At 46.9% G+C, this 12,202-nt stretch overlaps 1 protein-coding gene across 1 annotated transcript in view; it reads right to left on the reverse strand.

Moving 5' to 3' along the window:
- The window catches only part of LOC115319493, a 44,109-nt gene that overhangs the window by 12,030 nt on the left and 19,877 nt on the right, over window positions 1–12,202 (reverse strand). The window contains exons 8-12 of the mRNA XM_040212477.3: window positions 7,625–7,993; window positions 7,187–7,352; window positions 4,925–5,040; window positions 4,054–4,158; window positions 3,763–3,911 (exon numbers count right to left, since the gene is read on the reverse strand). Of these exons, the coding sequence (XP_040068411.1) occupies window positions 3,763–3,911; window positions 4,054–4,158; window positions 4,925–5,040; window positions 7,187–7,352; window positions 7,625–7,993 (905 nt within the window). The remainder of the gene's footprint in view (window positions 1–3,762; window positions 3,912–4,053; window positions 4,159–4,924; window positions 5,041–7,186; window positions 7,353–7,624; window positions 7,994–12,202) is intronic.

A 12,202-nucleotide genomic window follows, 5' to 3' on the forward strand; every position in this document is an offset into this window, starting at 1 on the left:
TTGGATAAAACCAAGATTTTACCGGCGGGTGTTTTTCCAAGTTTTTCGTATTGATCTCAAAACACGGAACCTTATGTATGACGCACAATTGCTGCAATGCCAATCAATCGTCATCGTCATAGCGTCGAATGAGCAGCATAGCTATTGCTGCCTAAATGCATCACGCCGTGTGATAGTCGCTCGATTTTTTACACGATGAATAGTTTCTAAGACTTACTTTGAGTTAGGAGTGGTTTAGAACCATGGGGGAGAGGATTGTTTGTATATAATAATGAAACAATCGTAACTCAAACATCTTTTTTTAAGCTAAAAAAAAGAAATGTAAAAAGAGAACATGTTCTTGGGAGTTTAATGTTCCTTTAGCTTTTCTAAGTTTCTCTTGTGCATGCACATAGAGCAGAGCAGGTCGGCTGTAGCTTCACATCGACACTGGCCACGCCGTACCACAGCGGAAAAATATTGCCAGAAAACAGCTCGAAGCCACTTTACTGAAGGTTAATTCCACAATCAACTTTTCCGGTTCAGTTGCCTTCGTTATCAGCAGAATTGATAACACAGTGTTGTTCTGTAAACCTTTAACACTTTGCAAACAGTGGGGCACCAAGCGAAGCCATCTGCCTCAGTCTAAACAAGCAGCTTCATAAAGCAGAGTCAGGCAAACTTAGATACACAGAGGACCGCCTGACCATGTTTTTCGTTTCACTCGATGGAAAATGCACAATACGTATCTTGCAAAACAATACGAGGCTGGACAAAAGCTCGGACAGAAGAGTTATGGACATTTTCGGCGTACTCCAAGCTTTAGCTGTCGTCACCGATCTTCGCGTCTGCCACAGCTGCCAGGACACCGAAACTGGCAATGGCTAGAGTCAGCATATTGGCCACCAAATCAGCACCCCTCTTTCCCCATGCTGCCTCCCACCACAATGGGTCAGAAAGGATTGCAGCACGCATTGCCAGGACAACAACCTAGGCTGGCTCAGTTTCCACGGCAACAAATTACACAGGGGCGGACGCGTCGTCTGCTACTCCCGTCTCTCGACGAAGCTCCAGTGGGAGGCCCGATTCTTCGTTTAGGTATAACAATTCGCGACAATTTTCACGTTGCAACACCACGTACCAAAGCTTCGTCGAGATGTTTTAACACACAGTGGGATTGCTCGCGAAATGGCCACTAGCCATCCTAATGCAACAATAATTTTAGGGCACAAAGTGAAGATTACTATTGCCGCTTAAGATGCCGTCTTTAGCATTTTCGCCTCACCTGGTTTACCTGCCGGCTAAAGTCACCGCATGACGACAACGAACCTGCACAAAGCTTGCTTTGGGGAAAAATTAAGAGAATGCGGAGCTGCCTAGGTGATGACTAGTGATGAAGTGAGACGGCCAGAGTGAGAAAAGACAGAAGAGCCAGCCATGGTTCCATATGCTGACTGCCAAGTTCGACAATTAACGAATGCTCACACAGCTGACAGTGTCAGGCTAGTGTGGTGCCCATTGGGAACAACCTCAGATAAGTGATACTTACTAATAGAAACATGCCGGTGCAAGACTGACTGTGTAATAGCTGCGGCAAAATACCATATATGTTTGCAAAGAACCTCTAATTAAAACAACCAAGCTGGGAATGTGTGCCCGCAGATTTGTTGTCAAACGAGGCATTCATGTGTTGCACATCTTTTTCAACGTTTTTCGTGCACTGTGTTTTATAATGAATCGGTACCAGATGGCCCCGCTTTCAAATGTTCCGTGGACCCGAGTTTGCCTGGCCCTACTAACAAAATGGAACTTAGCATAAATAGTCAATACATAAAACATAGCCCTGGAAATGCAAACACAATAAGAAAATATGTACAAAGCACTGTCAAAAGAAAGCAAAGTTTGAACTTGGGCTAGCTGACGTGACACTCAGTTACCGTGAAGCAAATTTCAACTATACTCCATTTCACTTAAGTGCAAACGTAGCAGAAGCTACAGAATGAGCTCCAGACTTTTAACATCCTGGTACGCATGCTCATGCGGTGCAAGCATCCTTTTGGGGTAAAATTCTTGTGCTTGTAGCTTCGGCCTTGCTAGCGCATAAAGTGGAACGCTATAATCCATGTTTTAACCTCGCTAATTAAAATGAGGAACCATAGTGGCCATAGCAGCAGCCAACACAACAGAAAATGATAATAGCGCACAAAAAACACTTACGACGCAATACGCTAAGATATGAAACAACATTTAGAAGTGGCATAAAAAGAAAAGTGATCTACCAAACAAATGGGAAAATTTCCTTTTCTCAAACTCCAGAAATAATAAACTTCCAAATGTTGACGAGTCATCCTGAAGGCTGACTCTTGCGAAGAGTTGTAAAATAATGCAAAAAAAGTAACCCGTGGAATGCGAGCATAAATTCCAGCCCGCTCCACAATTATGCAAAAAGGATAAAAAAAAAAGCCAAGGAAGAACTGAAACCTGGTAAGACACTCACCGATTTCCAGATCAGCGGACAGCATCACACTGCCAGTCAGCAACTTCAGCGTGCCAGCCATTCGCCTGTTTGGAGTGTGCCCGGCCGTTCAGCTACAGACGTATGCCGTCCACAGCTAACCGACTATGCCCAAGTCTAACTGATCCAATGATTCAAACACGTGCGAGTCATCTCTCTATAATTAAAGTTGCAGTGAAACAAAATACGGAAAGAGCCAGGGAAATCAATCATAGTGTCGTCCTCCCCAACTCCCTAGATACCAAAACTGGTAGGAAGCAAGAAACAAATTTTCTCCCTAACTCTTTATGGCAAATTCCACCGGTCGTTCTGGATCACAAGCCTGAATCCTCCGTGACGAAGCATGCAATCCGCACGAAGTCACTGCGTCTCCGACTCGCCGTAGAAAACGACAAACAACCGGTAAGTGGGCACCACTCACCGGTTGGCTTGCCGTCGTTGCACCGGCTTGAGTCGCGGCTGGACAAGCCGCTGGACGACGGGCCGTCCTCGTCAAGCCAGAGAAGCAAAGTGGCGGCTGACGCTTCGAGAGCAGTCCGTTACGTGACAGAGTCCCATCGGCAGCCTGCCCTTCCCGTCGCGTTTAGAGGGAAGTCGCGTGCCCCCAAAAAGCGGGTTCCCGTCCCGAAATCGGCAAGGGCGAGATCCACCGCTCGAAAAGGACGACTGGAATATGTCGCGGTCGATCCGAAATGCCCACAAGCGGACGTGCGATCCAAAAATGGAATTTGCCATTAGATATAAAAACAGCTAAGGAGAACCAGCAACGTAGGTCCCTCGCACAGCCCCCTAGATACGGGAACCGCGGGGGAAAGCAAAGAGGCACACTCACCTTGTGGCTCGCCGTTCCGCTTGGACGGCGGTGCAAACCCCACGAAGCGAAGACGACCGCGACGACGAAGCCACGGCTCTCTCCTCGCCGGTGCTCCCTTTTCGTCGAGAGAGCAGCGAGATGTGGAGGAGGGCAAGAAAAAGGAGGGAGAGGGAGATCCCCAGGGAAGCAACGCGACAGCTATGACCCACCCACCCTGCCCACCAAAAAAAAAAAAAAAAGAAGGTATAAACAAACGAAATTGCGGGATAAACCCGACCTTTCCTCCACGGCATAACCTTAGCTTACACCAGTCCTCCGAAAGAGAGGTGCCGTTTGACACCGCACAAAACCAAACACAAAGAATCCCGGCTTGCACCGGGCCTTCGACGTCGGGACGAAGTGAAAGGGGGGAAAGACGGGGTGCGTCGAGAACCATTGCCGGGGGTTGCCGTACCTGTCCCAGTGCCTCTGCCAGCCCCTGGGGAGAGGGGGCTCCGAGACGGCTGCCTTCTGGAGCCGCGCGACGGCCAGGCGCGTCTCGTGCAGCTTCAGCAGCAGGTAGTCGGGGTCCAGGGCGCCCGCCCGCCAGTCCTCCATGCGGGTCTGTCGAACGCGACAGGTAATGTTGGGGGTAAGGAAACATATTCTCCGGCTCAAGGTGCAACTTCATTACGCTGAGGTTCAACTGCGTCCCTTTTGAAACTGGGAGGAGGGAGCTGCCCGAGCCATTCTTTGGCTAGCTCACCCGTGTCTGCACGAGCAGGTCCATGAGGGAGCTGCGCTGGTCCGGGCCCTCGTGCAGCAGGCCCAGCTGGTCCATCAGCAGGCCGTGGGCACGCTCTATGTCCACCTGCCAGACCACGCGTGTACACAGTTGGGGCCAGGTAGAGAGGAAGCGTGAGACAGCTTGCGCACGCTGCACATCACTTCTTTGTACGGCAAAGCGATTTCTCCGTTCGAGAACAGTAATCACGTCCTTAAATACTCTTTTTTTTTCTGAGCTATGATTGAGTGGAGTGCTCTCCCCAAGCGAGTTGTCGGCTTGTTCCTTAGGGGTGGTTCGGCATGTCGCACCGGTCGTGAGGAAAGGCGGTTTCTGGAATAACAGCCGGGAAGGCAAATGCAACAAACGGGAAACTAACACACACATTCTCGGAGGTGTCGGGGGGCATGACATTCGTGAAAGTTACGGCTGGGAAAACGTATTAACCGAGAACGTATCAATCAAACTTTTGAATCTGAAAGAACCCCCATCTGCATCGAACGACAATCGAGGAACACTTCCCATATCAGCGTCAATCTAATAAAGCGCTGCAGAGGCCTACGGACCTCTAAAAAAGTTATGTGCGTACTAAGGAGCTTTTGGCTTATGGTCCCGCGCTAACGGGTGGCTCAGCATTGCTGAAATGGTGCTTAAAGTGGAAAAACGCTCGATGAGTGATGATCGAAAAAATCTGGGGTCTCGGAGAACCAATGAGAGTACTTCGGGGAACAGTCCTAGGATAAAATAGCGTGATGGGAGTGTAGCAATCTCGAGAGCGAGCCGTGAAAAAGGTGCTATTTGATACGAGTCTGGTTATGTTGTGGCAATTTTTCCGATTCTCTGGGGTCCTTACCGCTTGGGCAACACTAGGAGCACCCGGTGCACCGGATGGTCCAACAGTGACACTGGGCTCGACTGACTTCTTTTCCTCCTTGCTGATCTCCTCTGCAATCTTTGTGGTTGCTACGGCTGCACACACAACAAAATCGGAAGGCACGGCTCAGACCAGTCCGACACTTGACTCCTTCCTCGGTGCCGCACAAATTACAACCTACAGTTACAAAGTACCGTACGTGTTAAATAAATGTTTCCCGAGCAACATAAACATCTATCCAAATGGCAAAAAAGACCTATGTACCGTACCTACTGTTTTAACTATCGATAACTAACCTTGGTTTTCTGCTACTTCAGTGTATGTGACTGTTTTATTTTTCTTATCTTCCTGATAAAGTGTTTTATATGTTTGTTGACCAAGCTGCTGCCATGTATAAGGGGAATCCAGACCCAGCCAGGCTGCTTTTAGCAGCCTGACTGGGTCTGGTTTTTGTCTGTGGACACCTCTAGTACTTCTGGAAAAATAAAGCTTCTTGTATTGTATTGTAAGTATGTACAATCTCAAGACGCAACTACTAAACATTTGGTTCCAACGGAAGGACACCAATAAACATCTGCAGTTGATTGTAGTTTGTTGAAAGAGCCCCCTAAAAATTTATGAAGAAAAAAAAAAAAGCTGGCGGTGAAGAGTTTTTTGCAACAAAGAAAAACCCCAAAAAATAATCATTTTTGAGACTAGTAGTGCTTTCAAAAACCCGTTGCGCAATAATGAGAGAAAAATTACTCTCCTGCCAGTCATGTTTCCTACCCAAACTTTGAAACCAACTCCTGCAGCTTTTTGTCACAATATTGTATGATCGACTGCACCACAACTGGTTTTTAATACTCATATGACTGCCTCTGATTGGCTGCATTGCCGTGCAGTGGACGTAAGCAGTGGCAAGCGTGTTGCTTTGCACTTCGCAGCAGAGGTGACGTCCCTCTCAGCTGCTTAACTTTCGGCCCCCAGGCATTGACTGCGGCTTCAAGTTTACTTCTTTCGTTCCTAGTAATGTGCAGTACTGGACTTTTAGGCCAACACTAGGAAACATCAATTTCATGCTCGAAGACGTATCACATTTAAACTATTCAAATAAAACTTCAAACTCGCAACTACTAGCTTGTCATTGAAGAGTGCTAGCCTATCATTGAACGCACAAACTTTTTCCAGTAGCAAGGAATTCAGGTTTCACCCAGTCGAAGGCTTTGTCGGCTGGTCGTCCACAAAACGCCTCCTGTCGCATCTGCAAAGCTATGATGCAAACAGACTTCATCTAGTGCCGGTAACTTGGGTGGAAACCTCGGCAACTTTCGGGTTAAAAACGATTCTACAGGCAGGGCTCTGTGATCTCGGAGTTTATTTTTCACCGTAAATTTGGTGCTTGTCAGAGTTTATTTCTATTGAATCGCCCAGTCTCATAAGGCTGGTAATTATTGATTCCCCTAAACCGCGAATGAACAGTACTAATATCCAAGCACAAACAAACCAAAGGACAAAAAAAAAAAAAAAGAATAGTATGCGGGAAATATCAACAAGAAATCTGCGGAACACGGCTACCACCATTATAAAAACACGGCCTCATATGCCCGCAGTTAGAGGTGCAAATGGCGTAGTCTAAAGTTGGCACCGGATCAGTGACTAGCACTATCGCATATACCTCGATTTGCTTCTCCGATGACCCAGACATCCAACAAGATTGACCACTCATCTTGAATGAATGCCGATGCCAGAAGTTTAGGTTACAAGGAATACCAGGGTGGCGCTCTCTACAAAAATGCTAAACTTGGTTTCGTCACGACCATGTCGAATATGTGAGTCTCGTAAAATCCCTAGCTATAGGGATTTTACCTCGAGCCCAGCAGGTTCGAGGTAGACTCCTTGCACCCGACGTCTCGAGAGGCGACACCAAACGATGCGTTCGAAAGCGACGAAATCTAGCGCCAATAAGTCGGCGGCGGCCCTGATGGCGACACCTTTTGCTATTTTCCCTATCCGCACGCCCGTAAGCGATTCTTCGTCGGCGTCCCGACCACTTTGGTTGGTTTAGTCTGTCACGACCCGAAACAACTCGAGCAATCCAGAAAACACTGCCTGTACTCACAGAAGGGCACAGCGGACACGGGGCAAAAGCAGACGAATGTCTCCAACACGGAGTCCAGTGGCGATTATGAGCTGGAAGCAGCATCGCACCACGGTCTTGCGCGAGCGCCTCGCAATTAAAAAACCAAACTCGCAACTCACGGCGAGACGTGTCCGAGCTCGTTGGTAAGTCGTCGACCTCTTCAACCAGGCCCTTGCCGTCGGGTGGTTGGGGTCTGGTGGTGCTTACGTCTGCGTCGTCTCGCTCGTCGGCATTCCTGGACACAACTTCCCCCTTCCCCTCTGTCTTGGCCGCTTCTTTCTTCCTCTATGAAGGAAAAAGCAAAGAGAAAATTGGCTGCCTCTTCATTCGATCGCCAATCCGTTTGCGGGCACCAAGAGCACACTGAACAACATAAGGTCACACAATGTCGCGAGTTCACACAACGTCCCAGTTCCGCGCGACTTCGTAGTATCGCGCGAGATCACAATGTCACGTGACATCGTCGAGGCTATGTGCCACAAGGACGAAATTCCCGACGCTGGCCCCATAGGTGCTACGCATTTATTTCAAAGCCCAACGATGACCCCGGCACTCACCGATTCCATCAGGGCTCTGTCGAGCGCCCGCTCGACGTCGTCGAAGTCATCCACTTCCTCGCTCTCGGCCGAACTCTCGGTCCGCCGGCCGTCTTCGGAGGTGCCGGCGCTTGCGGATTTCCCGCACTCACTCAGCACGAGCACCTCATCGGACCGGACAAAGGCGATCTTCGTGAAGGTGGCCCTTTTTGTCCCTCGCCTCCGTCTCGTTGCGGGCTCGAGACCTTTTCTTGGTCGCGCGACTTCGTCGCAGGACTCGTTCTTCGGGGCTGCGGCCGGCGCTGCGATGGAGTCCCGACCTCCGGACAGATCGTCGTCTCCATCGCTGCTCTCGGAATCACCGTATGACACCAGGTGCCGCGAGGTGTCCTGAAACGGAAAGGTGCAAACGGGGTTGAAGGGACTACAAGACAATTTCGGGGTGTCCACCGATTTGCTGCCCTCGGATTCCCCGAATTTTGAGGGTTTTCCCCGAACATATCGACTAAATTCGTCAACTGTTAAAAAAGACAAAATGCGGGGCGTGGGGATGCAGCCCTTGTTCGGGCTGTTCCCGTTTAATCCGGTGAAGTGGGTGGTGGTTTAAGCTTAGTGATGCGAAACTATCGATAAAGTGACAATCTATACCATCGATAGTGTCGAAAAAGTATTGATAGTCAACTACCGATAGGCAACTGCCGATAGTCGACTATCGATAGTTTTTCAATAGTATACTATGAATCGTAGCAGCACGTCTGACCAAGCAATAAAAACCATGTTTTATCTCGTGATGTCCCTTTTTGATGGCTCGTGATATTTTTTTAGGCGATTTCTGTTTTGGTATCCTCTTTCGTTGTTACAGAATGGCGAACCTACGTCGTTCAAACCCGCTGAACTTTGTGGCAAACACCGAAATCTAGAAAGTATGAGTGAACTTGGTATTCAACAGCTCTGAAAACAAGGAAGTTACAGTTCCAAATAAGCAAAGGCTGAGTAGACCACTCGTAAGATTGACCTCGGGGTGTGAGGTATAGGCGTCACTTCACGGTGCCTCGCTTAAAAAAGAATACGAGAAACATACCACGGGTTGGAGACAAGCAGAGTTAACCTTTTGCCCCAAAAATACCGCGTGTTTTATAAATAAATATTCTTCACAGAGCATGCAACGATGTTATTGACGCCAAAATTTGCTTTCAGCATGAGAGAAAAAAAACACCTGGCACTCAAAGGGTTAATGAAACGAAAGAAGTCTTGGTAACGGGAAGTCTGCTCGTTCGATCTCGCCAGAGGTTGAACAGCAAGGTGCGGTACTCTTAACGGTGGCTCACAGCCGTTTGGAATCCAGCTGTGTCAAGTGGGCGGCCCAGTGTCATCCCGAAGAGATAATCACACGTGGCAGGAAACCATTTTTCTTGTCTACCCTAATACCCCAAGAGATAGCCCAGTTCAAATAAAAAGCAAATCCAGAGAAAATAAGGGGTAAGCTAACTTTCAATAAGCCATAAACTTGCGATCGCAGAAAGGGGCAATGAACCAAAGACGACTGTCCCCCCTCCCCGTTAATCAATGTTTGCTTGTCTCCCGCCATGGTTAAGTAACACCGTTTTTTCCGAGCTCACCATTGGCCAGAGCCCAGCAATTACTAAAAGCGAGTTATCCTTCGGTATTTCTGAAAAAATAGCAAATCTTGCCAAAAGCCTCTCGGAAAATTATGGTAGTCTCAACACCGTTTATCATGCAAGTGTATGTTCTGATTCCATAAATGTAATTAGTTTCTAGGAGGCTTAGCAAAGCTTACATATATTTTGAAGCATTTATTACAGGACTTCATAACTTTTCTCTCTCAAGACAATGATTAGTGTACATTCAAATTTCATATTGATTTTCTTTTAAATAATTAGCTTTTTAATGCAAAAGCATTAACTATCTCATGAAACAGAGCCAGTGTCGTCTGTAACCACAAAAAAAAAAAGACGCAAAAGAAACACCCATTCTCTCATTGGCTGAGCAAAACGGCTCCTAGGAGGTAGCCATTGGCTGTCGCTTCACGAGAGTGCGCGCTCGGCCGCCGCTCTCGTGTCAGGCGTTGCCGCCAGGGGAGGGGAGGGGGGGTTCTTTCGGCTGCTTCTGGGCCAGCTTACTAGAACAGCGTCTCAGCTGAGACTCAGTGAAAAAAAGCAGTGCAAAGGCGGGGGCGCGCGAGCGTCTTGAGACACGGCTTGAGTCCCGCTCAGCTTCTGCTGAGCGGGAAGTCTCAGCTGAAACGCTGTTTCAAGCCAAGTCTATCCTGCTCCTCTCAGCGCCGAGGAACATGGCACTGCCCGAGGCATTTACATCGCTGGCAACCACACCCTTGACAGTAGCAGTGATGTGGTTGGCCTAAGCCATTTGGGAGAACCTTTTGGAGCAGCAAAAACAGTGTTCTGGAGCAGCAAAAGTGGCCTTTGGAGCAGATATTCTGACAAAAATAAAAAAAATATTTGCTTTAAGTGCTGGACAAACGAAGGGCACTTTGTGCTGCGTTGTGACGGAACTCACTGTTTGTGTTTCTACTGCTGAGACATCCCACAAGTGCAGTGTTGTAGGCACTGCCGAGCAATTATGAAAAGAATGCTTGCTTACGTTTTACTGGTTCCCGACGTGCCAGATTTTTGTCAAAAGTAACCAAACATACAATGAATTGCAAACGTCTTGGCTGGTGCCTCTGTTGTGCAGCAATGTTCACATGCACGTGAGGGCAACTTCGGCAGGCTTGCAGAGGCACATACTTCGTTGCGCGAGCGGAGACAACGGCTGTTCAATCGAAACCGAAACAATGCCACTCCGCTCAGTCACCAACTGGTTCCCAAAATTTTTTTTCTTTTCGACTAAACATCGCGTGACCACAGAAATGTTTACAAATTGCTTCGCTTCAAGTATCCGAGGTCATTTTCTTCCAATCTCTACAACTAAAGATTGGCATATATCATTTTTGTTTAGACTGCATTTTTGTCTTTTTTCCATATCAGCATTAACAAAAGAGAGAATTAAATCACATCGAATATGCAGTGTTAAATTGCAATTAAAAACCTTAATAAACCAATAAAAAGCAGAAAAAGTGAGTTGGGTTAACCGGGACTTTTTCCACATTAAATCTAGGCAATTTTTTAATAAAACTGTGCATTGATTGCATGATATCTTTGATAAAACAAGCTAGCAGTGTGCTAATCCTAAGAATGAAGTTGCATTTTTCTATTGGCCCAGGTAAAGTAGCCCGGTATGTGATGACGTGTCTGACCTACATATGAATTTTGCAGAACTTTGGAGCACCCAAAAATGGCTTTTGGAGCAATTTGGGGCACATAAACATGAAATTTGGAGCCCTTTTGAGCACCTCAATATCACTTTCCAAAGTTACTTTTGAGCATGCAGGAATAAAATCTTATGATCTCCTTTTAAACAATGCATTTAAAATAGATAAAAACAAGTATGTTAAGCGATCAGAAGCAAGAGCCACTAGACATAAACATAGCAACACACTCGTTGAGTATTCCTTCTATAACAACAGTTTTAAACACTCATTTTTTCCTTCAGCCATAGGAGACTGGAATAGTTTAGATAAACACTTTTTTAGTCGTACAAGTGTTGAATTGAATAGAAAAACTACATTGTCAATTTATGAATTGATATGTTTTTTCTGTTACAAGAATGACGTGATATTTTGCTGTTCCGCTTTTATTGATATTCGCCTCTTGATGTATATTTATTTTTCCCAATACCTGCAAAAATCCCAATGAGATTGACAGTATTTTGAAATAAATAAATACATAAATAAATTAGAACTTTAAAGTTAAAAAATCTCCGAAGCTTTTTTCCTTTGTTTACACAGTAAAGGTGTTTTGTAATGTTGGTCTCCATAAGCTTAACTACAAAAACTTTTTCTTTCACAGAAATCCCTTGTGAGGGATTACTAAACAGATAGTTCTGATATAAAAAAGTTAACACAACTTTTGATGCAACTTTCTATTAGGGGCGAAGCTCCTTAGGGGCTAGCCATGTCCGCACGTCCGTCCGATGTCCGGCGTCAAATGCTCGTGCAGGGCAAAAAAAAACAAAAAAAAAACGCATCTCCACGTGGTGAATGATGTTGATTGGGGCGAAGCTCTGGTTGTGCTTGTCTGCGTATACAGTGAGCCGCAGCATGCCGAGCCCTTCATTCGTTTGCATCCATGTCAGAAAGAGAATGTGTGGTATGGAACGAGGTTATATACGCATTTGAGCATTTGACCGCAGCATGACATAGATGAAAACGAACGAAAGGCTCGGCATGCTGTGGCTCAGCGTCTACGCAGACAAGCACCACCAGAGCTTCGCCCCAATCAACATCATTCACCACGTGGAGATGCGGGTTTTTTTGTTTTTTTTTCGAACACAAGGAACCTACCAAAGGCCAGACCGACCCTTAAGCCAGCCAGCATTGTCATGTTCTCGGAAAGGCTTGCGTTTGCCTCAGAAAGAAGCAGCTGCCCCGATTGACAGCGCAGACACTAGGTGTCCTTCACTTTGCCGCGGCTCAGGTTGTGTGTGGCTATGATAGGTGGCGCAAGTCGTCACCTAATT

The sequence above is a fragment of the Ixodes scapularis genome, unplaced genomic scaffold (assembly GCF_016920785.2).
Source record: "Ixodes scapularis isolate PalLabHiFi unplaced genomic scaffold, ASM1692078v2 PGA_scaffold7__128_contigs__length_106722199, whole genome shotgun sequence".
Lineage (NCBI taxonomy): Eukaryota > Metazoa > Arthropoda > Arachnida > Ixodida > Ixodidae > Ixodes > Ixodes scapularis.